This window comes from Lobosporangium transversale, assembly GCF_002105155.1.
Source record: "Lobosporangium transversale strain NRRL 3116 chromosome Unknown BCR41scaffold_8, whole genome shotgun sequence".
In the NCBI taxonomy this organism is placed as follows: Eukaryota; Fungi; Mortierellomycota; class Mortierellomycetes; order Mortierellales; family Mortierellaceae; genus Lobosporangium; species Lobosporangium transversale.
This window is the reverse complement of record NW_019028986.1, coordinates 310,213-335,117: the sequence shown is the minus strand read 5'-3', so window position 1 is coordinate 335,117 and position 24,905 is coordinate 310,213. Positions and strand designations below refer to the sequence as shown.

The following is a 24,905-nucleotide window of genomic DNA, read 5'->3' as shown; positions in this document are numbered from 1 at the left end:
TGAATAACCTGGGTTAGAGTCAGCGTTATATTATTTGACGGATGCTCAAATGTTTGTCTCAGCCTCGTTCCTTTACTAGCAAGACACATGCTGTCTTTTGTACCTCCATTAGCTTTTTTTTTTTTTGTGTGTGTTTGATAAAGGAAGGTTATGTAGACAAATCTAGGCGATAATTACCTCGACTATTCACCAGCCTGGGTGGCTTTTGTGCAATGCACGAATACTCACTGACATTCTGATTCTTTTCTGTCACACGCCGCAGGAGAATGGTGCTCCTTTTTTTCGGTGGTGGTGATAGTGATGATGGGTACTACAGAAGAATGTTTTTTGTAGTGGGTATTGACAGTGGTAATCAAAAAAGTAATTTTGAAAGTATCAAGGCAGAGAAGTCATTTCGTCCCTCCCGCGATATGAACGACAGACGAAAAAAAAGTGAGTCGCTCCTCTACGACGTAATAACTTGGAAAAATGCCAATAAAAAAAGTTGCAAGATAAATCAAATGGTGCGTAGAAGCTCGTCCCTCAATAGCTCATCTTATGAATCTTTTTTTTTTTTTTTTTTCTGTTGTGCTCAAGATGTTTTACTATTAGAAAGAGACTTTCAAATTATGGTCGAGGCTAGAGCCAGAACTAGCCATTGAAGAATAGGAAAGACAATATCACTTTTAGGGGCTGAGAAGGGGTCATTGGTAAGGTTACCAAAGAGAAGAAATGAAAGAATTTTAAAGGTTTTGTGCAAACACTTTTTTATTTTTTTTTTCCTTCATCTCGCTATGACATATACCTAAAGCCAAAGGTACAAAAATTGATCCGCATTACTGAATAAGTCAAGCGCACTACGAACAACCATGTTGATCATATTACATTCTGACAGGATCTTCCTTGTTACCAGTGTTAAGTCAAACAGGAATTTCAGCATTTTATTGAGCGGGATAGATGTGGTTAATCGTTTCAATGACTCTTTATTTGTTTCGTAATATTGTCTGAAATTGTAAGTGTAAAAGGAGACCAAAGAAAAGCATAGATAACTGCAAACAGAATGCTTTCATCGTATTCCATTTGTCATCAAGAGCCTTCTAGTATCGTTTACGCGTCCTTCTGAGACAGGACGGCCACAAACGAGAAGGGTTCAAAGGCATATCCTGTACCCTGGTAGAATTTGTTGTTGAACTCAACCCAGTGCAGACGAAGAGCGTGCAAGAATGCAGATAGACCCTCCATACCCACCAAGATAAAGATCGTCAATGAGAACCATACCGAAAACATGACGATCGTCAAGAATGTGCCCACAAAACCAGTGAAGCTCCAAGCCATGCCTAGGGTCATAGTCCAAAGTACCTCAGACAGCTGTGCGTGAGCAAGTGACAGAGCCCACAGACGAAGGTACGATGCTGTATTGGAAATGCATCCAAGACAGAAATCAATCGTGTGAATCACCTGATGAATCAACTCTTCCGAGAACTCAAACTCCTCCTCATGCTCCACATCATCAGCAACGACAGCACCACCGATATCATCTGAGTGCGTACTGTCTGTACTGATACGAACATGGTTCTCAGAGGGTTGATGGTATCCCTTCGAACGAGCATTGTTGTGCTCATGCTTGAGATAATATGGCTTCAAGAATAACATCCAAGGTATGCAAATGAATGCAATGAAAACAAGCAACCCTTGAATGAAACCCTATGAGGCAATGAAAGAAGAATAAATAAATAGCAGAAAAAGTTGAAGGGTTAGCTTTTTGCAGAACATAAGAAAAAAAAAAAGTTGTCGTATTACTATCAAATAATAGCCATCTTGAATCAACTTACTTGTCCGGGGTAGAGTTTATCATTCTCGTTAACCGAGCCAGGGCTCAAGAACATATAGATCATAGTGTTAAGCAAACTTGGTGGCGTATTGCGGACAGGATAACCAGCTGCATCATGCTCAAACCAGTCTACAGTCCATTTGTAAACAATCATGATAACAAGGTAGCCGAACAAGACCTGCATGAACAGCAGTTGAGGAATGAAGCCACCGATGATATCAATGGGCTTGCGGAAGAACTTTGCATTGTAGTAGACCATGCAGATACCGAAGGACATGTGGATCACTCCCAGGACAACCGACATCTTCATCTTGTACGAATTGGTGAACAAAAGATAGTTTTCAGTTCCGTGCCAAGCATAGTCGATACCAAAAGGATAGGTGTGACCATTGGGTTCAGCGACGATGACAGTTTTGCCGTCATAATCTTCAGGAACGTTGAAGACCCACCCAGTCTGGAACCAGGGCAACGCACGTGAGAAAATATCATTGTACATCATTCCGGTGAAAATCGAAAAGGCACCCATGAGAAGGATGATGTAGCGGCCACCATAGACCATTTGAAACATCTAACAAAAAAAAAAAAAAAAAATTGATTAGATATAGTTGGAGGTGTCTGAATATTTGAAAAGTATCATTAACATCAGAGATAAGTGATATCCTTGCCCTGCAAAACTTACCTCTCCATCAACATGAGCAAGCTTACGCTCATTCATAACAAGGTAGAGAGCACCGAGTAAAACCAAGATGCCGTGTCCCACATCACCAAACATGACAGCAAAGAGGAAAGGGAAAGAAATCACAGTGAACAAGCCAGGGTTGACCTCGCGATAACGCGCCATACCATAAGCATCGACAATGGCCTGGAAACCAGCCGTGAACTTGTTAGTCTTGTGGTAAGTAGGAGGCTCCCTGTGAGTACGGAGCTCGTTCAAAATGGTCGGAGCAGTCGATCCTGCGCGTTCAGTGACACCACGAAGAGCAGTCTGGATAGTGCTGATCTCGTTGGTGGGGCACCAGCCCTCAGCAATCAGACATTTGCGGTTGATGTCATAGTTGAAGTGGTTCATGGTGTGGTAGGTTGCCTTTTCCTTCTTAACAATAGTCATCCATGCGTTCAAATTCTCTGAAATACGCATCAGCTCCTGACGACGGGTCTGGGTTGTATTAGCGAGAACAGAGTTAAACTCCTCAATATGGCGCATGACGTCCGAAAGTGCCTCCCTGCGACGGTCAGGAGATGCATCAACAGGATAGAGAGTGGCACCGAGGGACTCTGCAATCTTTCTAATCTTGGCAAGAATCTCACGTCCATGTGCAAAGATAATGAAAACATTCTTCTCCACAATCACATCAGTTGAGGGATCAATGACAGGCTCTTCAATCTCTGCGGTGTTCATGTACAAATTTCCACGAAGAGACCTCCAAAGAATGCGTTCAAATGTCTGCATCTTGCTACGAGGAATAACACCAGTGACATTGCCGAGTTGAAGGCCAGCACCAGTTTCCAAGTCGTCGAGAAGAGGAGCACTAGGCTCATCAAAGGAACGGCGAGCATCTTCTTGGTGTATGGCAGCCTATTAGAATATAAATGGGGATGATCATAATCAGAACGATATCAGCCAGAAAGCGAAGATAAGAAACATAAGATAAAAAAACCAAAAAAAAAAAAAAAAAAAAAAAAAATAAGATGGTGACACGAGAGAAAGCTCTCTAGAAGCTTACATCTTCGAAAATATCATGAGTCTCACGAAGAACGTGTTTTTGTTCCGTGAGCTCAAGAAAGCGGCGCTGCATAGTTTCGTATGAATTGTTCATCTGAAGAAGACGGTTCTCATGCTCAGAAAGACGTTCTTCGAGATCATCCAACTCCTGACGCGAACGGGCACGCGTCAAATATGGGGTTGAGTGCGAGTGGCGGATAGGAATCTCTGCCTTCTCGATCTGTGAGGTAAAGAAACCTATTTGCAGTCGAATAAAACGAGAATTAGATTCCTTGTTAATGGTATGTACACGCTGTGTTTGTTTTTTGCACATGGCCAATTTCCCTCTCCTTGTCCACACGCCGCGTGATTGAATTTTTTTTTATCTTATTGTGCCTGAGTATGATTCTGGTAGTGACGCCAAGCGAGTTGGACATGCATGCGAAATATACTTACGAAGTTGTCTCTCCATCTCATCGAAACGTCTAATCTCTGTAACAAAGGCACGCTGAAAAGCATTAACATCGGGATTGAGCTGTAATTATAACAATTAAAGAAGAATGTACATTTACATGTGCGTTAGGTACTTTTTTTTGTACATCAGCTCCACGGTTTTGAATGAATTCGTAATGAATTTCAGATAATTACATCACGGAATTGCACAAGACCCAACTCTCCAAGTTCAGAGACAGCAGGCTGTGCGACTTCAGCTGGAATGTACAACTGAATCAGCGACATTTCCTCCGAACGGAAGAAGGTGGATTCAGTCATGGTGAGCAATCGAATCCCAAGTTCAAGTGTTTGTAAAAGAGAAGGAAAATATTCTTAGTCAGGCACCAGGTGAAAGCTTTCTGTTAAAGTGCTGCCCTCGGTAAACCTGCTTTATCAGATGGTGTTAAAGAAGTAAGGCGGAACGAATGAGCAAGTGTAAAGGTGGAATGGATACTAGAAACGGTTAATGATCTACAATGCCAAGTAGGGAAAAAATTAGGGGGGATGCAGCATGACCAGGCTGTTAATATGGAAATAGCGCTTTTAGACTACATCATCGCACCTAGGTTTTGATTGGTTTATAGGAAATAAGCATAACCTTTAAACTAACGTGACGTCTCCAACATGAGAAGGGTCTGGGATCTGAGACAGTGAAAATTTGGCACCAAAATGCTTATTGTTTGCTAATACCATTTTTATATCGTGGTTGAATGAAGGAATTTGTGTCTGCGTCTCTATCTTAGTCTTGAACCCTAAAATCTGGGTGTTGGCTCCCCGCCCGGACTACCCTTGCTGTTCAAGATATCGACAAAAGCCAAGTGTATATGAATGTGTATTTTTTACGAACAAGAATTTATTTCTTTTTTTTTTTTTTTTTTTTTTTTTTACTTTACTACCAGTTAAATATTGAATAGGTACCTATTTCAAATGTTTTCGATTGTTATATGATTTGTATAATTTGCTTGGTTTGTTGTTTTCTGCATTGCATGGGCCTGTAGACTAGAGTTCAACAAGGCTCCTGCGCAATACGGCCACCTTGTCTTGTAACTCTTGACGACGTGTGAGCTTCGCTGGCGAGTCGAGAAGTCGGCTCATAATATGCGTCTCGTCAATTGTTATCAACATTTTGAAGTAAACGTTAATGTGCTTGACCATAAAGCGCTCAATAGTCTGCAGGAGCACTACGTCCACGATGCGTTTGCGTGCCACCTCGCAATAAGCTTGTAGTTGATCATGTAGCTCTTCGACCGCAATGTCTCCTGCCAATTGTCCATTATAATCGATAGTTGTATTTCTAGCATCGTTTTTCTCTTTAGGGTTTGTGGACTTTGCGTATTCTTGAATATGTTGTTCTAGCTTTGCCTTTTTGCCTTGGAGGACACTCTCATAGTAGAACCTGTTCATTGCAAATGGTATAGATTCATCAGTAAAAATGTCTTCGATGGTGTCTGCGATATTCTTGGTCTGCAGGCTGTAGAACTTCTCAAATTCTATCAGAAGCAGGTCTTTGAGGAGTGGGTCGGCAGAAAAACTGATAAAGGCGGCGACAGCTTCGTATAAGTGTGCATGCATGTTACTGATATGCTCCTTAGTTACATTTCGCCAGTGAACAAGAGTCGTTTCCATGTAGATCTGCATGAAAGTAGTGAAAGTGACAAATCCGGGCAATTCGTTTCCTCTGTAACGAACGAGGAGGTCTCTGATCTTGTCTTTAGAGCTGTTATATTTGTCGCGATGCATGGCTTGGCCGAAGCGCTCGTATAAGTTGTGAAGCGTTGATCGCAAGAATGGCTTGTTTTTAGAAGGCGAGAGCGGCAGCAAATCATCCTCCGCTCCAAAGACGCCACTGTCGCGCTGTCTCGAATGGATTGTGTAAGTGATGATATTTTGCTGTGTAGAGCTCGACGAATGTTGTGAGGAGCTCGAAGTAAGCTGTGGGGGGCTCGAAGCAGCTTGTGTGGGGTTTGACATATGACTGTTTATATAATCGAGTGAATGGTTGCCTGCCAAATAATCAGTCAGCAATTTTTGGAGCTCTTGAATGGATGCAAGGTACTGAGTCTTCGCCGCCTCTGTAGATGTCAGCTCAGGACCCATGTTAGAGAGCTCTCTTTCACGTTCATTAATTAGCCTCTGGATGTCCTCCTTCAGGGATGGTAGCTCTTTCAAGATATGGTTGTAAAGCACATTGCCTAGGAAAGTCTTGACACTTTGAGGAATAAATGAAGAGCAAACAGGTTCAAGATTGATCAGTGACTTGGTCTCTCCCACTCATGAAGTGAACGGTTAAATAGCTTGTAGTAATACAGCAAACTTCATCTTACCTAACTCGTCCCTTGCGCGAGCTCTCTATTTGGTCCCATAGAGGATGTGATCTGAAAAAATCTTCTTCACTCTTTCTAGCTTCATCCCACGACCTGCCGATGTCGCTGTTGCTCGAGTTCCTCATCACGAGATAGCCATGGCTCATGAACTTCCTCTTGTTCAGCAATGTCTGGATAAGGTTCGGAAGTCGATCTGCCTCGACTCTGTCCGGCTTGGTCACAATCGGGATGGTCCTTTCCTTGCTTGGGTCATAACGCTCGGCTTGGTCCAATACAAACATATTGTTCAGATCATTATCGGCAGGGACTACAGCCAGTATGATTGTTCGGTTGTCTTGAATGTATCTTGTGTTTATTGCACGGATTGTTGATACCATACTTTTGTCTTGCCCATCAATAACAGTGTTGATATATCCGGGGAGATCAATGATCGTTAGCGGAGATATCTCGGGTCCTGAGATGGTAATCTCTAGCACTCTTTCACTGATGTCTTTGCCTGAACCTACGGGACACAGGATATTGTTGGCATCGCTGATAATCGGCTGGATATCCCATGACGAGCCATGAGCATAACGTTCGTTGAACTCAGGTTCACCCTCGATACGTGCTGATATCTCATTACGCTCGCCCATACGCATGCTCACTTGTGTCGCGAAGCGTGTGCAGGTTTCCATATTGCGAGGGAATGCCAGTCTCGTAATAGCCTCCAGGACACTAGATTTGCCGCTGGACTGGTCGCCAACGATGGCAATCTGTGGTATGGTTAAAATTGTGTTCAGGCCATAGCTGCGAACCCTATTAATCTTGTCAATAAGTTCTTGGTATTCCGAATTCTCAAACATAGTGGTTTGTCGGTATTGTGCAAGGGCTGACGATGATATGGATGAGGACCTCAAGTTAGAGGAGAGCGACGATGCTGTATTGGAACTAGTGCCTTGAAGATGCTCGCTTTGGACCGAAACCTTAAAGCTGAATCGGCTCATACAGCTTGTAGCTAATTGAGATAGAAAGAGAGTGTCAATCTCCCAGCTCAGGCATAAAAAAAAAAGAAGGAGAAAAATGCAAAGTAAAGAAGAATTACCTGACTTGGATTTCTGAATTGTGATAGTGTGGATTGATTCTTTTTTTTTTTTCTTTCGATTTATGAAGGGAGGGGGTTTGTTAGAGAGCGAGGGGATTAGTGTGCTTGCAAGTGTGGAAGAGAGGATGCGTTGCAGGTTGGTAGCTGAATCGGGATGGTCCTATTTATACTAATTTCGAGGTGTTAAGCTACAGTCTGACGGGCGATAGCCTCGGTTCAATATGTTCAGCATGTGCTCAAACTTACCCAAATGTCATGATTAGGGGGGCCTAGGAGTCATAGAAATGGTATGGCGTATCCAAATGCCAAGACGAAGATATTCCTGCATACAAAATACGCGGAAAAGGCTTGATAGCATGCTTAGAAAACAGTGAATTGAAGCAAGTTATTATTGGGCATAAAGACTTATCATGTATTTTGTCTCCGTCATATTTTTTTCTAAAAAAAAAAAAATCAAAATGTGCTTCGCCATCAACCCGGTTTCGTCTAGGGAGGTAGTTCAACACAGCAATTCGATCGCATATTCTAAAGGGAAGTTGAAACAAAAGAAAATTACGCGTCAGACGCGTTATTGTGAAAAAAGTCTGGCGAAGTAAATCTTACTATTTGCCCCTGAAATTTAAAATTTTCCCTGCAAACTTTCACAACTCAACTAAAGCGCGATTTCATTTTGCTCTAACTTTAATGGATCATGGTTCTCCTGAGTAAGCCGAGCAGGTTTGCAAATCGTGTGAGTGGCATCGGCTATAGCGCAGATACATGTGATGTAGGGCGATGAAGCGCGAATATGTGTACCCAGTCTCAGTATCATTGACACAGCAGTGAAAGCATCGCTATCACCTCTACCAGTCCTTCTCCTAATATTTCCGCCATCTCAATCCCTGAGTGCCCCTGATCTTTACTTGTCATGCCTCATTATCAATAGTGCATTGCAAGTCTAATTAGTCTGCCATCATATCTTGCGCCTGTCCCAACACAGTACCTTCATCTTCGCCTTCTCTTCTACCAGTCCTATCTTCCTCTTGACGCCTCTGGATTATGCCCATTTCGTCACTGTTGCTATTTTATCCCAAAAAGACTTGAAAGGGACTTTGAGGCTAGCGGTCGATTCTTCGTTTATCAAATATTACTGCTTGATGTTGTTGTATCTGAAGGTTTTTGGCAGAGGTACGTGATGAGCTGCCTTTTGTATATTGGCGAACTTCCGTTCAAAGGCAATGTAGCGGTTTTCAGATTGTACCTTTCTTTCAATACGTCTTTCTTATACTTTGACTTTTTTTTTTTTTTTTTTTTTTTTTTTTGACAAAGAAATATATTTTGTGGTTGGATTCTCAGAAACCCAAAATTCTGAATCCCAATTGACTTGGGATCTCTTCACAAGTCGTGATAGAAAAGTGTTCTATCAACATTTAATAGCCGAGTACCGGTTGGGTCGAACACAGCATCAATTTTTTGTTGCTCTGCAATAATCAGCTCTGTATTGTCTGTCTTGATGAATTTCGCATACACATCGTTGATATTAGAAGGAATAATACCATTCTCGGACGGACATAAGTCTAAGTAGGCGCTGTAGCCAAGCCTGACAGTTGCCGTCTTCTCCAGTCAGAGAAAACGAGTTTGTCATATCGCTCGCCAACCTTGCAATCTGATTACGCGTATCATAATCGAATTTACCAAGCTGTAAGGTACTCGACGATCCGCAATAGCCGGATTCATACGTCCAAGCATTTGAGGATAAAAAGCATAGTTCCCAAGCCCAGTCAAATGTATTTGTTGCTGCAAACTAGGCGAATTGCGCCAACCAACATAAACATGGCGTTCTTCAAAAATATTGTTGTTGGCTTCCATGAAGACATGAACCATTTTGGTACCAGGCGTATCAGGGCACTTATTGTATTCTCTTTTGATTAAAGCTGCCATTTTTAGAGGTTGAGTACGCTGTAAAGAGTTTGTGAAAGTGAGCTTCGATAGATTATGAAAGATGCTCTTATTCACAAGGCAGTTAGAGAGGAGACAAGAAGGGATTGTTTACCTTGTTTGTGAATGGAGATTGCTGATGATCAGCAAGCAAAGTACATGATGAGTTGATTCCAAACTCATGCAAAGCCGCAGTCATATACAGGCTCTACCTGCCCTCACCATTGTGCACCGGGCTTCTCAATAGCCAAGAAGACTTAATGCAACCATCTGCAACTATTTATCACACACTTTTTTTTTTTTTTTTTTTTTTTTTTTTTTTAGCAATATAATAAGCATGCCCCGAGCAGGTGCCATGACAAGTACCAAAGGTATCGGTCCTCCTGAGAGCATAAACAGCAGGAATTGTTAGGAATTGGAAGAGCCCAACTTGCGCGAAGTAAAATGCTTTGGACACCAAGATGACCAAGGTCTCAGGAGTAAGTTCATTCGACCTATGTCGGATAGATGATCCCCTGCATCATCACTGCCGCCTCAACTGCTACTAGCACTCTGTGTTAACTGTCTGTTGTTGGAGGAGCCCCCTGACCCAAGTAACTCTCCGCATACATCCCATTTTTAGAGTTTTATGCATCAGGGATTATCTTTTCGAGGTTACGAAAGTGTGGGATAGTGGTTTCTCAAGCAGAATGTGTTATTTGAATTTGCGTACACTTGAGCAGTTATTTTTATCGTATTAATATGTAAACACGTTCATCTTCCCCGTACATGTCTCCTTACTAAATCTGCCTCTTCAACTGGTCTCTCTTTTGTTTTTCCTTGTTCCCTCTCTTTTCATGCAACCACACTGTCTCCTCAGTGACTCCCTTGGTCCTCATCCTCACTAGGAGTGATAGTTCACCCTGGCCCCGATGCTCGTAACCACATCGTCTTACGAAGCAATGTAAAATAATGTAGGCTTAGATCATACAAAAGCCCTTTTATGTCAGAAAAATGTAAAGACTTTTCAATGATCGTAACTGGCAGTTGTCTTCATCCCATAGTTGGAAAATGGGCGTTTCAAAATAGTTTCAACAGTATTTGGAGAGCATTTGTTCTTTATGAATCAATGTTTGATTCCTCCTTCTGAGCCGCATCCACTCAGACTGTATTAAGGACATGCTGTTCGCGAATATTGATTGGGCGCTGGCGTATTGATACTCTTGTGTGAGGCATTTTTTAAAGCATTATTTATTTAGGGGGCTGATTTACGATTTTGGTCGTCGATAGCCGAACGCCTTCCAGGCGCGGGCAGATCAGCTTTTGAGGTATAATAAACAAAAACGGTTTATATTCATAGAGTGTTTAGCCAATGAGTTCCATCATATATACTCCTACTCAGTTGGGCTGACTGCCTGTGTAACATTGCGGTCGAGGCAGTAAAGTGTTAGGTCTACAATGTCGAGATGAAGTTAAATGGAAGAATCAGTCTCACTGTCGGATGAAGCCTATCAGAGCTGAAGTACCCTTTACCAGTTTGTCTTGGTTATCGACTCAGTTGCTTACCTTTTTTTGTTTTGTTTTTGTTTTTGTTTTTTGTCTTACAACAGCAACTCGGTGAGACCAAAAGTTGTTGGAAAGGGCCATTTTAAACTCGGTCCATTAGACCAAGACAATGGACTCAAGAGAGCGCCGACAACTTAGCGCGAACATGGCAATTTATTTGCTCTCATCCTTTTGAAGTTTTAGGCGAACAAGATCAAGACAAGTTTTGGCGTCCTCGAATGAATCATGTCCCTGTTCAGAGTCTTGGATAAGTACTTGAAGGTGCTGCTTTGCCAATACCTGGAGTGAGTATCGGATGTTTTGGAGCCGCTGTGGATGCGGATAAAGCTATGCACAAAAATACATAAATATAGGCATATAGAAGTTAAATGACTGATTGTTGTGGTAACGGCTAGTATTCCATCAGTGATTCACTGGACATGGTAGGTTTCCATACTATTGCTGTATCGATGACTCGATTGTGTATTAGACGAAGGACTTTGAAGTCGTTCTCCAGACTCTGACCAATGATGATTGTTTCTCTATTGATGAGCTCGAAAAGGCGGTCCCTGGCCTGCTCTAGACTGAGTTTAGCATTATCCAATGACTTGATACCACTAATTACAGTTCATATGGGTAATTCTGTGAGTTTGAAGAATAACTTAAAAGTATTTGATATGTGACAATATCAAACCTTTACCTGAAGCGCGAGTTAAGATCTAAGACAGCATTCTTTGGCCTCACCAGCTCATCCATAATGGGCTTTCCTGTCTTATCAACAACAGAAATCCTGACTAGTTCAAATCCCCCTGTGGTATAGCACTATGTTAAAGTACCCAAGAAATCAAAAAATGTCGGCAGGCTCTCTTCGGATTGATAAACCTCATTTACATTGCACAAAGTTAGATGCATGACCTAGCAAAAGCAAAAGCATTGCTTTACCATTTCGCAATCCATAGCAATAACAGCATGTGGCTGCAGATTTGACTTGCTTCTCAAAGGTGTTTCAACGAAAGGGACTCGGCCATGCAAACACAAAAAGTCGTCTTCCTTGAATACATGTGGCCCTTCCTGACACCCTGTACTGCCTTGAGGTGCATCACAGCAAGGAAAATACTTGATTTTATCGCCTATACATTATCGGACAAAATTAATGATTATCACAGACTTACTATAATAATCATAGCTTGGCTAGTATCGCTCTATTTCTATGTTTTACCATTCTGAGTCTTGGTTCTTAGCCGTCGGCCATGAAAACGGCATGCCAATTTGTCTTCTGCAGTTAGCGAAGCAGTCCTCTCAAATTGTTTTTGGCATCGCTCACAGATCTGGAGAATATCTAGTGGTGGTGGTGTACCTCTAGGAATTGATGTTGGGTAGCCGTTAGCCTCTAAATCCGCCAAAGGATGGATGTATTCGGGAGCTCTTTTCCATATTTCGTTCTGTTTTGAATCTTCTTTTGACTGCAAACTTGGATCAATCCAAACCCCATCAATCCCAGTATCGGTTTGGCTCGTAGCAATTGGTCTTTTTTTCAACCGCTGCAGGGTCGTGGCAGCTAAACTGCGATAGGTGCCTTGGTTTGTTTTAGAATGTACCAATTTTTCTTGTTCAATAGCATGAGCCGTAGCAAGGTTTGAACCTTTCTCGGATAACGGGCCATATATGCGTAAAAATTCATTGTAAAACTGCATTGCCACCGCCTGCCGAAACTGTGGTTTGCTATGCGCACGAAGATCAATTTTTAGGACTGGTGGCCCTGATAACTCTGGCCCTGTCCCAGATGCCTATTGTAAAAAGTATAAATATCTCCTCCATCTTTAGTGAGATCCATAAGTTTATGATATCAAAATTTGGAAGCTCTATATCGCCGCATGCATGTATACCTTAGCAACTGAGGGCATCGATGCTTTCTTCAGAGCCGCCTGTGGTCTAGCAAGAAGTGCAGCGTTGCTTGTATTTTTCGCATTTGTCGCGGTTATTCCCGAGGTGGAGGAGGTTGAAGCCGGTGTGACAGACTCCATTGCTTGTCGTCGTCTTTTTGCTGCTTCCATAGCAGATACAGGTGTCTGATATGTGGTGGAGGCCGATGAAATACCGCTCTGCTTTTGAGGTGGGGTTTCTCGAGAGCTGCTGGTAGTCGTTGTCGGTTTATCTTTCTTTAAAATGCTTGCATTTTCTGCATCGTCCAGTTTGCGTTTGGTATTAGTCTTTATAGGCGTTGAAGGTGATGTCACCGTTGAAGAAGTTGGGACTGAGTATATTTCGTGCGGAAGCGGATTATGAGAATAAATGCAATATGCCTTGCGTGGGCATGAGGGCATGAATGGACAAGGAATTGAGGAAAATAGGCCGGATGATGCAAACATGGTGGTTGTGAATGGACTTGATCAGAGTGCATTTCAATTTCAAAGGATTTTTTCATGAAAACTAAAGTTGAGAGCCTAATAATTAAAGTTCAAAATATAGCATGTACACGAAGCGTCTGTCGTGGCAATACGCGTTTTATTGACACCCTTGACCTCGCATATCAAGGTCCTTGGCATGTTCACCACCCTAAATTTTGGGCTGACGTAATATGTGCAAGACTTAAATTTACAGAACAATCAATGTCGTGTCTACGTATCGCATTCGAGAGCTGTAAGAGACCATCTGTTAGGTCACACTATCCCATTGCGGCTGTCAATTTAGAGTTGGGGGAATAAAGGACTACGGCTAGAGCCCATCAGACGTCAAGGTCTACTTGATTACTTGGTAACATAGATAAGGAAAACATTCCCTCAATATCTTGACTATTAGCCACGACCCAAGACAAGAGATCATTATTGCTTTTCGTGTTCCTTTTCATCCACTGCCTGTGAAACGAGTTTCTAAAGTCTGTAGAACCTACGGCAGAAAGAAATCAGCAAAGACTCTTCACTGTAAACACATAGTTTGTTTATTCGCTTTCGGTCATTTCTAATGGCCCAGAAATCATTTTATGCAAATGATAAGTGTGCGCTTTTGTGGTATTGGATCCAGTCCAAGTTACTTTCCATGATATCTCTACGTCTCTGTACTGTCTACGTTTCCTTAATACACATTCGCGTACACATTTTCTCTCACTGGCTCTCTACTTTCCAGGAGCGTTGGGGTCCTTCTCGAGATCTCGAAGCAACTCCCTCATCCTGCTAGTGTCACGGCGGCCGGCTTTCAGTGCTGCAGCGACAGCTGCGGGGCTATTGTCCAAGTGGCGGTTGATGCGCTCCCATTGAGTTCCTGAAGAAACATCATCACGCTTGGCCAAAAATGCTGCTTCCTTATCTCTATGATTTTTTATAATAAAATAAAAAATGTTTAGTGTCCCACCAAGAATATGAAAGAATAAAAAATAAAAAATAAAAAATAGAAAAAAACAGAGAACATATGGAGTTTACAGCGTCCATGTTCAGAGCATGATAGAGTACCTGTTCTCAGCAATGGATTTAGCTTTCTTTTGATTGTAATCCTCATAAAAACGATCAATTGCCTCATGTGCAGCCCCAATCGTCTCTTGACGTTTAGTCTCTGATCTTTCATCCTTCTCTGTAATGATGGCCGCCTGCTTTTCACGCCATTCTCTAATTCATAGTATTGTTTTTTATTATTATTAGTCAAGAGCAACAAATATAAGTAGCAAAATAATGGAATGACAAATGTAATCAATTTCATGGAAAAGTCTCCTGCTCAAAAATATTCTGAACCCATGCTCCTACCTGATGACCTCAGGAACTTCTTGAGCTTTGAATTGAGGCGTACGGCTCAATGAAGGACTTGGACTTCTGAATCCAGAACTAGCTCCAGTGGCTTGAATTGGGATACTAGCAGCATACGCCTTTTCAATATACCAATCGTAAGGTCAATATCAACGTTATACCATCTTCGCTATTGGTTAAAACGCTAACAAAGAAAAAGCGAGTTCAGATAAGGATTGGATCTGAAGATATGGATATACATACCTGGCTCACAGGGATTGAATCAGTAGTTTCGATAACAGGGTAATCACTGTGAAATGCACCAAAATCATCGTCTGCAGCAACAGCAACTGAGGGGACAGTGGCATCGTTGTTCTTGCCACTGACAGGAGGGGAACTGAGTGAAACCTCGTGTTCTGCGAAGCTAGGGAAGTTCGACTCAAAGTCATCGCTGGGGTTGTTGGATAGTGATGCTACAGCAGATCCAGATGAGAGACCAGCAAGGAAGTCAGCATCGTCACCGAGAATAGCCTGCTCACGAGCAAGGAAATCAGCTGTGGGATCATCCGACCCAAAGTCGGTCTTTTTGGAAGCTGGTGCATCAAATGAAAAGTCGTCCATGCTGGTTCAATGTACTGTATTTACCGATGCTGCCTATGAACGTTCAAATTGAGTAACAACGAGTCAGTGTACAAAATAAGACACTCTGACGTGTCGCACATAACGCATGGTTCCTGCAAAAAGGCTAAAACGCGATTCGATGGAAAGTTAAGTGAAAAGGGTCGAACAAAAGGGGACAAGAGAGAGCGGAGGCGCCGTAGTCGAGCTAAAGTCGTGAGGCAAGACTTACAGATGAGAGAAATTAATCGTGTTAACAATAATGAAAGAGAAGATGGAAGTGATGGAAGTGATGGAAGCGATGGAAACTGCCACGATGTTGCAATTGGTTTATTTTAATCCCGTGATCAGTAGAAAATTAATCTATTGCACATGGCGTGTGAGTTACAGTTGACACAGTTGCTGTTACTGTGCAACGTCTACTTTCTTTCATGTAAATATGCGTTCTGGACGAGACCTCCACATCTTGGATGGAGCCCGACTTTAAAACAGTACCTTCATCACCGCACTCAATTTAAATTTAGAGGAACATGATAAGCGAACCCACATGCTTTACGAACATTCACCTCAGCTAACCCAGCCAGAAGGACGGTGATCGCTGAACATATGAGAGGAAGTCTAAATAATATGATTTTACAAATGCATAGCGCATGCCTTCTGAAGGACTCTTCCTTGAAACAACCAAAGCCAACAACCGAAAAGAATCCAGTGATGATGACCAAAACCACTGATCATCCTGTAGCAAAACCTTCCAAGCGAATAACCAATTCCAGCAAGAGAGGTACGGCAAAGATTGGGCACACAAAGTTCCCAATCAGGAAGAGAGCGATGACGCTGGAGGCCCTCAATAGCACAAAGACAACAGGGGTATTGGCCAGAGAGTCCAAGACGCGAGGGTACTAGATGCTCATTCCGCGGAAGAAACGCGAAGCAACTGTGCTGATAATAGAATTCTGGAGAGTATCGACATATTCTTCATTCATTGCGACAGTCGATAGCGCTGCAGTAGCAGCAGTCCATACTGAAGCAGCGTCTTTACTAGTATCAAGAAGATAAAAAACGCGGTCGAGGCATATGGTCTGACTGAGGAAAACAGCCTAGAGAGCCAAGTATCCACCGAAATCGTATAGGAAGCAGATGATGATGTGGTCAATGGCACCCAAGACTCTTTGAATAACATCGGCCAAAATGGAAACTAAAGACCACCAGCTACAGCGTATCGGAGGCTACAATGACTACAACCAATACGATCGGCAAATGAGAGCCTTCAACGACAAATTTCTAATCGAGGTATTCGGTGCAAAAGTGCAATAAGCATGGCCAGCAACTTAACAAGTGCTATAGTAGTCATGAGGATGGCCCTAAATCTCCAACGCATAAGGTAAACTCTCTATGAAACACTGCGCTCACTCGAATATCGAATATGCCACCAAACCAAGAACTACAGCAGAAATCACATAGTTTGTCGTTGCAAAGATAGTCTTGTTGAATCAAAGTATACAATGCACATGTGTGAGAAAACACATCGTATTGATGCCAGAAGTATAATAGAGCCAAACGATTGTATATTAAGGAACGGATCGACAATAGTCAAGAAAAATTCAGTTTAGATAGTATTCTTTTTGATCTGTTGCTGAAGAATAAAGCAACCAATCCAAAAATCATGGTGTTGATGACGGAAAGACCACTGAATGACAGACACTAGCGACATGCTGTGTTGCTGCCCTTTGAGAAGAGAAGAGAAAAGAAAAGAAAGCATATACCAGCTCTCCTCTTGTCAACAAACAACTTTCTTAGATCGGCTCCACTCATTCAACCAGCTTGCCTGTTGCAGACTGGATTCATGCTGCAACTTGGTTTTGGATAGTTGAGACCTTAAACTATTATGTTCATAATGTTCTATAATTTCATTATCAGATTCTTAGAGGAAGGCAATGAAATGGCACAGCATGGTTGGGGCGTCAGAGATTAGAGGGGGCGGGCTCTTTTTGTGTGGTATCTCATTTAGGATATAAATGTACATACAACCAGAAACACTAATCAATGCTAGGGATACATCGGTATAATAAATCAAAGTGTCCGATCAGGTCCACAGGGGAGCCATTCAGATTCATTACATTCAAATAAACATGGAACAGAGACGCATGATTATTGAGCATTTATGCATACGAAGTATCACAAGGACCCTTCTTGACATTGTCAGTGTAATGAGATTGTCAACAAGCAAAATGATTACTGAATTATGAAGGCAATGAGAATGGTAGCCACTGATTGAGGATGCATCGCAATTATTTTTTTTTTTCTTATTTTTTTTACCCCCACAGGAATGTGTCCATGGCCATCGTATGCCCTATGTGATCGTAAAACTATTGTTACAGTGCTAAGTCTATGATCTTTTTCACCACATGACAAAGGTGGCCAATCCTTTCAGAACAACAAACATTTTTTATCTCGTGTCAGACTCATTATGCAATAGAACCACAGGCTTTTGACCAACATATTTTTAGGATTACAAGACAAAGGAATAATGGCATTGGTATCAGACTGAGAATGATTAAAGCCCTAAACTCAGCCTCTTTCTCCGTTTCTTTTCTGAGGACTACATGTGAAGTGTGCAGTCGCCAAGAGGTAATCAAGGGATAAAAAATAAAGAGATATATCGTTCGTCATATGTCCAATAGGGCTACTCATCCCTTTTTTATCAACGTTGGATTTTTAAAAAAGCGAAATGTCTGCAAGGGAAGGCTTGCATAATCCAAGTTCTCAGACATTCGTCTATCACCAGACAAATCGCAGGAACCAATCCGTTGTATGGATTGCAAACGTAGTCGGCGCATTTGCCTCATGTATTGCAATTTATACATCAAAAGTGCTGTCGACGACTGATTGCTCCTTCTATCCCACCGACATTGGAAGGTATAATAAACTTTTATTTTATTTTTTTATTTTATTTTATTTTTTTATTTCCGTACGTCATAAGCCGCAAGGACATGAACATTCTGTTTACAGCGCCAGAGCGCAGGATGAAGTCTGACCATGATCCTAGCTACGTGTCCAGATGCAAGATAGTAATGCTTCGATTAAGCAGAAGGAACAAACGCCGTGCTTCTTTTGTATAGCGTGTAGAACAATAGAAAAGTTTGTCAACCGAGAAGAAAAGCCCAAAAGGTATATCTCCATTATTGGTCCCTGTGTCAATAAATTGAGATACGCTTTGCAATATGATATATGGCCAGTGCAAAACGGCTATGTAGAAAAAAATAAATAAATAAATAAAAAACCGAAATGAAGCATTGACATGGCTGCGCTATCCTAGATTCCACCGTCTTTTAGAAAAATAGACAGTTGGATTTCATATATTGCGAAATGTAATGACAGTAATTCGCGTACGCGTCTTGGTTTGCTTATGACACAAGCGTTCTCTTTATGAGGACGGTCGTACAAGGTGTAATATCTGCAAACTAGTCCATTTCATTCGGGGTCCTTGCCGACATCTATTATTTGGATGGTCCTTGCTCTTGGTCTGATGCTGAGGACGAGCCCTTCATTAATCTTTTACTGTCCATACAGTACGGCTCATCCATCCCACTTCTCATTCTATGAAAAATAGTTGGGGAGGTCCGCCAACGACTTTGAAGGGACAGATCTACGAATACTCGCCCAGTCCGGCTAACTGACGACTAGGACTCCATCTCTTATTCTTTTTTGCTTTACTTTCTTTTTCCTTTTTAGATATTCCTCCGGATCTCCTCCGAGCCTTGGACTTGGCTGTCTTTGATGACGAAGCATCACGCACTCTCTTCCAATTTATCCTACACGATTTTTTTTCCTGCTAAAAAAAAAAAAGAAAAAAGGCGATTAAGTTGCAGGAAATTTTAGAAAAAAAAGGCAAAAAGACCACATCCATCAGAACGTTGTCAAGTAAATGCAATTGTTCTTGTTACTATCACTTGAACACCTCAATAACTTCTAACTCTGATGTCTTAATGATCGCGTATGGATAGTGTCTAGGTTAGTTTGCTTTCCTTCACAGTGTATGACCTTATTCCAATACTGTAATGAGTCGGAAATGATATATACATGCCTCTTGTAAGGTTATTCAAATCAAGTCAATTAGCTACAAGGATAAATGGAGATGCTTCTAGCTCAAACGTGAGGAATTCAGTTATGAAAGAACTAAATGCCTGACACTGACAGGCAGACAAGCAGGGAATCAAATCATGGTTGATGGCGGGTGATGATGAGAAGGAGCATGCTGTGTATATTATTATTCTTACTATTACTATTATTATTATTATTATTATTATTATTATTATTATTGTTGTTGTTATTATTATTATTATTATTATTGTTATTATTATTATGTATTGCTATTTTATTTTTTTATTTTATTTTTTTCGCGCGCATAAGTCTGTTGTTTGTTGAGTTGTGCGTCCGTGTGTGATGTTTGTTTGTGTATTTCTGTGCAACCATGTCCTCTGTCTCCTCAGTCGTACCACATTCACAGAAGTCAGCACAAAAGACGATTAAAAAAAGCAAACCAAATATGCATAGACAAAGAGACAAATAATAGAGTAATGGTAGTTCTTTCTAACATAATCATATATTCATCTCGTGCCTCGATTGAGTAGACAAGTATTGTATCCAGTGTAGTCGAGTATATGTAGTCAATGCCTCCTTTGTCTGCATGCACCACTAATCTATGAATATGTCTATTTTATTTTATCCTTGCTTAGACCAAATTGAGCACCATTATGTAGCACATGCCCCAAATGCATCTTTTTTTTTTTTTATTCACACTCCTGCGACCCCCTCTCTTCCTCCCCTACCAACTTCGGCTTGCACTGCAGACACTCTTCGCTTATAAAACCTGCTCTATCCCTCCAAATCTCATTGATTCTTCATTAGTCTTTTTTTTTTTTTTTGTCATCCTTCACTTCTCCTTTATTTCTACTTCATCACCCCAAACCTTACACTTTCTGGTTCTCCTCTTTGTTATTCTCGCTTCTTTTCTCGACATATTTTAACCTCATCCATTCATTTATTTCTGTTCCTCACTTTTCTCCTTCATCTCAAAGTGTGCTCAGCAAATATCTTCATTCATTTATACATCTTTCTCTTTCTCTGTCCCCTCGTGCATCCGCGTTCTGTTGACTGACTGTCTCCCCTTGTCCTCCGTTGCGCCACCGGCCCCCGATCTTGTCTTTTAGCACACCCCTTGTGGCTCCTTTTTTTTATTTTATTTTATTTTTTACTCTTATTGTGGATAACTCTACAATCAGTAGAATAAAATAATTCATTTCTGTTCATCCCAATTGCCCTTTAGCCGCTAATCCTACCATTTACCATATCCTAAACACCATTGTCCAAGCTTCCCGCCCATTATAATCGTATTCATAAATACCCCTTTTCCTTGACATCAACATTTTGGTTGCACCACATCAGGTATGTTTTTTATTTTCTTTTTGTGTCCGCATCATCTGCGTGTTCCTGTCATGCCTCCCTTTTTTTTTTTTGGAGCGTGCATGGATAGCAAGTGCTTGTTGCTGTTTAGGCATATCATGAATCTACTTCCACAGCGAACTAAAGCTCTATTGAGCGTTTCTTTCTTTTTCCCTTCTTCTTCTCCAATCTTCAGGTTCTTCTTTGCACATTACCGCAAATCAACAGACAAACATATTGGTTACTATACTTCCATCACCTCCTTCTGCCTCAACTTAAAGTGTTCAAGATTCTATTGCCATGACCTCATCATCCGCGCCTGAATCTTCAGGGCACACAACAACAAACAGCAATATCTTGACGGGTTATACCCCTACCTATACGCAACTGCACGCACAGAATAATGATCATACCAATGATAGCACCAACAACAGCAGTAATAGTAATAATAACAGCAGTAGCATTAGTGCTGGCTACTTAAGCCCACTCTCTGTACAACATTCCTCTGTCCCGCAAATCCGCTCTCCACTCGCCATGGGCTTCACCAGCCAAGGCAACAGCGCCAGCAACAGTGCAGCATTGAGCGCACGATCAGGCTACAGTAGCCGCATGAGAGGTCGAAGAGACTCATTTCAACAGAGCTCTACCGCGTTCTCACCCATCTTGGGCCATAATAACTCCAATGTCTCGAGTGGAGTAGCTAATCTGTACTCTCATCAGGCAAGGCTTAGCTACCTGTGGCCTGGCGCAGCCGGCACTGCCGGAAGCAGTAATCGAAACCGATGCTTAAGTACGAGCAGCATTGACAGTAATGCTAGTTCAGTAGGCCTGGGTCATCTAACACCAGCCCTGGCAGCCATGAGTGTCCAACATTCACAGCAAGAATCAGCCACCAACTCTCCCTATCAATCTTACAATAGCTCTCCTCAACAGAATGGATTCCAGCATCACTACCAGCCACAGCAGCCATCCTCCTCGGAAACTTCATACCCCTATCACAGCCCATTCACAAGCCCTTTATCCCAATCTCAGGGCACTGAATACGATAGCCTCTCCATGACTGCCGCCGAGATTGCTAGCAATATTTATGGAACCACTTCACCAGCCCATGCTAACAATGATATGATGTACCACTCTTCCTCACACTATGGATCCATGTCGTCTACATCCGCCCAAAACTACAACAGCACCGTGCGGTATGGGTCTAGCACTATCCTCCCATTGGGTCCTTCGCTCTATTCGGATACGGATAGTTCCCGCATGTCGCAACATCCATTTGAGTCGTCCTCGCCGCTATCGGCCGCTGGTCCTAGTATAGCTCGCTCGTTCGACTATAATGACCAATACCAGACATCACAGGGGCAGTGCTATGGCCAACAATCGCAACAAAGTCTTGGCGCCTTGGTATCAAACAGTTTAGCTCGGCCTTCATCCCCTGACAACAATATCGTTGAAAGTGGTCAGCAACAGCAAGAGTCCCAGCAAGAGCCACAGCAACAGTCGAAGCGCATTCCTTCTGTTTCAGGTCCTCTTCAAACTGTAGATGACATCCATGCCGTTATTGGTAAAGATGGAAAGACCCTGGTGTATATCTGTCCAAAATGTGATCCGAGCAAAGGTAACACCAATAACAATACACAAACATATTTTTTTAAAGACATTTCCACTCCCCCACGGACACAAACAAATGATGCACAGACCTCTGAAATCCCTGCAATCCTTACGAGAAGGGCTGTGCACCTTCCCTGGCAATAGGTGTAACCTCGAACAAACTAATTTGTTGAACAAGAAAGAGACTAATGTGATTCTCCGTTTCTCTTTAAAGTTGTAGAGTTCACCACAAAGTCGAATTTGAAGCGACACCTTGAGAACAAGAACATTCATAAGTATGTATTTTATTTATCTACTTTATTATTATTGTCATTTTCTATGCACTGAAAGAATGCTCTTCTAACCAACCTTTTACCAAACTCGACCATTTGTTACATCCTTCAAGCACACCTTATGAGCGCCAACGTGATCAGAAACGGTGGCAAGGTCATGAGAAGAAGCAGGTTAGTCGCGATGAGACAACCCTGCGGATGCGCAAGTGGAGGAATTGTAACCCTGAGAAAAGTAAGTTGTCGCATTCCTATCGCTCGCAAATGCTCAAAATCTAAATCTATAAAAAAAAAAAAAAAAAAAAAAAAGGGATGAGAATCAAGGGTGAGGAGAGTTCAAATGATGTTCAATGCGTTTTTTAACTCATCATGTACACTGTCGTCATTCTACTGACCAATAGATCGCTTTAACGATATGCGGTGTCGCGTGTACCGAAATGCTCGAAAGATTTACGGCGAAGGATACTCTGAGGCCAAAGAAGAGTATATTCGCACTGAGATTGAGCGTCGCAAACAAAATATGATCATCCGCAATAGCCGTCGTCAAGAATGGGCAAATCAGACCGCAAATAATAACAGGGGATCGGTTGAATCCCCTTCCTCTCCATCAGACTCCCCTGTGGTATCCAGCACATCGGGATCTGGTTTTCCAATGCCAGACACAACCGCCTTTATGTTTACAAACCAATATGAGTCGGAATCCTCCATGGTAAACAGCCAGGAGATTTCCGCTTATAGCCCTTTTAGTAGTATACCTTCTTCTGTTCAAGCTGTGTCTAAGAGTGAAAGACAGAAGCCCGATGAATCAAAGTTCCTGCAAGATTTAAAGGAGAACAGACTACCTCCTCGACGCCGTTCACGCTCAATCATCCATGCTACAGGCAATAACGCTGCAAGTCAATCAAAGGGAAACAGCCACTCGAGCATCAACTCCGGTCCTACGATTAGTACTGCGCCAGCTGCTGGTGCTGGCACCACTCCTAGTAGCTCTGTCCCATTTAAGAGTCCGGAAGAGAATCCATTCACTTCGTTAGCATCATATGCCGACAGCCTTGCATCCAATTACTATGGCTATAGTTCTTCCAGCACACGGCCCCGTCGGCTCAGGAAACAGCGCTCTGCAAGTGGTGCATCGGGGGCCTTCCATGATAACCAGACCTTTTCGAGCTCTAGCGCTATCCACGGTTACCCTAATATTGTTGGTGGAGCCTACTCCAGCTACATGGACTCAAACCAGCAATTGCAAATGCTGGAACAGAAGTATAACTCTGGATCGATTACTCAGAGCATATTGATGAATAAGAATGAAGCATCATCACAGCAGCAGCAGCAGCAGCAGCAGCAACAAGAACAATCAGGTCATGAAAGCCTTGATTCAGTTGTTGAGGCTATGGAAATTAGCCAGGCAATGGATATGACCACAAATCCAATCAACCCGAACACAGTTGCTTCCGCTGGAGGTATTTATGGGGATCGTGATACTTCTGCCTGGCTGGCTCCTTCGGCAGCTTATAATGCGCAGAATCTCCAAGGCTCCACTCAGCAAGATGATGGGTCGAAGGGGTTTCCCTTCCCAGTGATCCGTGATCGAAAGGAGCCCGCTCGCGCTGCAGGCATTCGGCTAGACATCCCTCCACAGCATCCGCTGGATCCCAACCAGTGGATCAACGGGATGAATGCCACTAATTCTAATGGGACTGCAGACGAGATTGTAGGCGGTTCTGCAGCCTCATTAGAATCAACAACGGTCAGCCGTCAGGAGCATTCGCCTATGACTCGTTCGCCACTGTCTGCTGCACTGTCTTCGCCCACAGCAGGTGGATCCAACCCCACTAATAAGAACCATCAACAAGCTGGCGATGAGGAGAATACTAAGGGTGTTGAATATAACTCAAACAATAACACAAATACCGTCTTTTCATTCACAAAATCCAAAGGTCCCTGTTTCGACATATTTGGTATGCAGAGTATGCCAATGCCAATGTATGGCCAGAGCTTAAGCTCTTCTGAGAGTGGATTCTTCATATCTGACACCAGCTCGATGACCGAGAATAACAACTATCTTGCCAAGGAGCAAGGCGTGGCGAGGCGCCATAGCACAGCAATGGCCAATCTCTCTTCATTGTAATTTACTTTTTTTTCTATCTTTATTTTTATTTTTTCCTGTCTTTCTTTCTTTCTTTCTTACTTATAATATATATATTTTACTCTAAAGAATCTGTATGATATGAGAAACACTCATGATCATTCTCCCCTTTCTTCATCTCCTTTCTCTCTCTTTTATCTTATTGATAGACATAGACACGATCTTTTAAAATAATATAATATAATGCCATGAAATGAAATATGAAGTAATTGGATGTAAGTTTGCTTGTTGTGTGAATGAAGTACAATGGTTTTTA

General features: G+C 42.2%; 6 protein-coding genes across 6 annotated transcripts; 2 read left to right on the top strand and 4 right to left on the bottom strand.

Annotated features, from left to right (window-relative positions):
- Window positions 1-906: 906 nt before the first annotated feature.
- On the bottom strand, window positions 907-4,477 carry BCR41DRAFT_384679 (V-type ATPase, V0 complex, 116kDa subunit family). Its single transcript, XM_022027600.1, has 6 exons — window positions 4,161-4,477; window positions 3,969-4,047; window positions 3,535-3,770; window positions 2,490-3,386; window positions 1,812-2,378; window positions 907-1,683 (listed from the first exon to the last, which is right to left on the bottom strand). Exons 1-6 carry the CDS (start codon window positions 4,281-4,283, stop codon window positions 1,087-1,089), a joined length of 2,499 nt encoding a protein of 832 aa, XP_021883838.1. The 5' UTR covers window positions 4,284-4,477; the 3' UTR covers window positions 907-1,086.
- Window positions 4,478-5,003: 526 nt separating this feature from the next.
- On the bottom strand, window positions 5,004-7,170 carry BCR41DRAFT_368677 (P-loop containing nucleoside triphosphate hydrolase protein; the record flags this gene model as incomplete). Its single annotated transcript, XM_022026397.1, has 2 exons — window positions 5,004-6,213; window positions 6,329-7,170. The coding sequence occupies 2 exons, from the start codon at window positions 7,168-7,170 to the stop codon at window positions 5,004-5,006; spliced, it is 2,052 nt and encodes a 683-aa protein (XP_021883837.1).
- Window positions 7,171-10,549: 3,379 nt separating this feature from the next.
- On the bottom strand, window positions 10,550-13,253 carry BCR41DRAFT_348626 (hypothetical protein). The gene is made up of 7 exons (XM_022023328.1): window positions 12,737-13,253; window positions 12,070-12,637; window positions 11,793-11,980; window positions 11,551-11,672; window positions 11,308-11,467; window positions 10,872-11,198; window positions 10,550-10,758 (listed from the first exon to the last, which is right to left on the bottom strand). The coding sequence occupies exons 1-6, from the start codon at window positions 13,217-13,219 to the stop codon at window positions 11,025-11,027; spliced, it is 1,695 nt and encodes a 564-aa protein (XP_021883836.1). The 5' UTR covers window positions 13,220-13,253; the 3' UTR covers window positions 10,550-10,758; window positions 10,872-11,024.
- Window positions 13,254-13,656: 403 nt separating this feature from the next.
- BCR41DRAFT_384676 (clathrin light chain-domain-containing protein) lies at window positions 13,657-15,471 on the bottom strand. The gene is made up of 4 exons (XM_022027599.1): window positions 14,828-15,471; window positions 14,585-14,703; window positions 14,297-14,449; window positions 13,657-14,155 (listed from the first exon to the last, which is right to left on the bottom strand). Exons 1-4 carry the CDS (start codon window positions 15,182-15,184, stop codon window positions 13,963-13,965), a joined length of 822 nt encoding a protein of 273 aa, XP_021883835.1. The 5' UTR covers window positions 15,185-15,471; the 3' UTR covers window positions 13,657-13,962.
- A 327-nt stretch (window positions 15,472-15,798) lies between these two features.
- BCR41DRAFT_348622 (hypothetical protein) lies at window positions 15,799-16,093 on the top strand. The gene has a single exon (XM_022023327.1). It carries the CDS (start codon window positions 15,809-15,811, stop codon window positions 16,082-16,084), a length of 276 nt encoding a protein of 91 aa, XP_021883834.1. The 5' UTR covers window positions 15,799-15,808; the 3' UTR covers window positions 16,085-16,093.
- A 4,830-nt stretch (window positions 16,094-20,923) lies between these two features.
- BCR41DRAFT_393818 (hypothetical protein) lies at window positions 20,924-24,631 on the top strand (the record flags this gene model as incomplete). The annotated part of the gene is made up of 4 exons (XM_022028592.1): window positions 20,924-22,241; window positions 22,449-22,509; window positions 22,620-22,738; window positions 22,905-24,631. The coding sequence occupies 4 exons, from the start codon at window positions 20,924-20,926 to the stop codon at window positions 24,629-24,631; spliced, it is 3,225 nt and encodes a 1,074-aa protein (XP_021883833.1).
- Between the last annotated feature and the right edge of the window lie 274 nt (window positions 24,632-24,905).

Coding starts and splice junctions, on each gene's coding strand:
- BCR41DRAFT_384679 (XM_022027600.1), bottom strand. CDS start 4,283: ATGACTGAATCCACCTTCTTCCGTTCGGAGGAAATGTCGCTGATTCAG. Junction 2,379..2,489: donor TTGCTCATGTTGATGGAGAG/GTAAGTTTTGCA, acceptor TTTTTTTGTTAG/ATGTTTCAAATGGTCTATGG. Junction 1,684..1,811: donor ATAAACTCTACCCCGGACAA/GTAAGTTGATTC, acceptor ATTGCCTCATAG/GGTTTCATTCAAGGGTTGCT.
- BCR41DRAFT_348626 (XM_022023328.1), bottom strand. CDS start 13,219: ATGTTTGCATCATCCGGCCTATTTTCCTCAATTCCTTGTCCATTCATG. Junction 11,673..11,792: donor TTGCTATGGATTGCGAAATG/GTAAAGCAATGC, acceptor ACTTTAACATAG/TGCTATACCACAGGGGGATT. Junction 11,468..11,550: donor GATCTTAACTCGCGCTTCAG/GTAAAGGTTTGA, acceptor AACTGTAATTAG/TGGTATCAAGTCATTGGATA.
- BCR41DRAFT_384676 (XM_022027599.1), bottom strand. CDS start 15,184: ATGGACGACTTTTCATTTGATGCACCAGCTTCCAAAAAGACCGACTTT. Junction 14,704..14,827: donor ATTCAATCCCTGTGAGCCAG/GTATGTATATCC, acceptor TATATTGAAAAG/GCGTATGCTGCTAGTATCCC. Junction 14,156..14,296: donor AAATCCATTGCTGAGAACAG/GTACTCTATCAT, acceptor AAAAAATCATAG/AGATAAGGAAGCAGCATTTT.
- BCR41DRAFT_348622 (XM_022023327.1), top strand. CDS start 15,809: ATGATTTTACAAATGCATAGCGCATGCCTTCTGAAGGACTCTTCCTTG.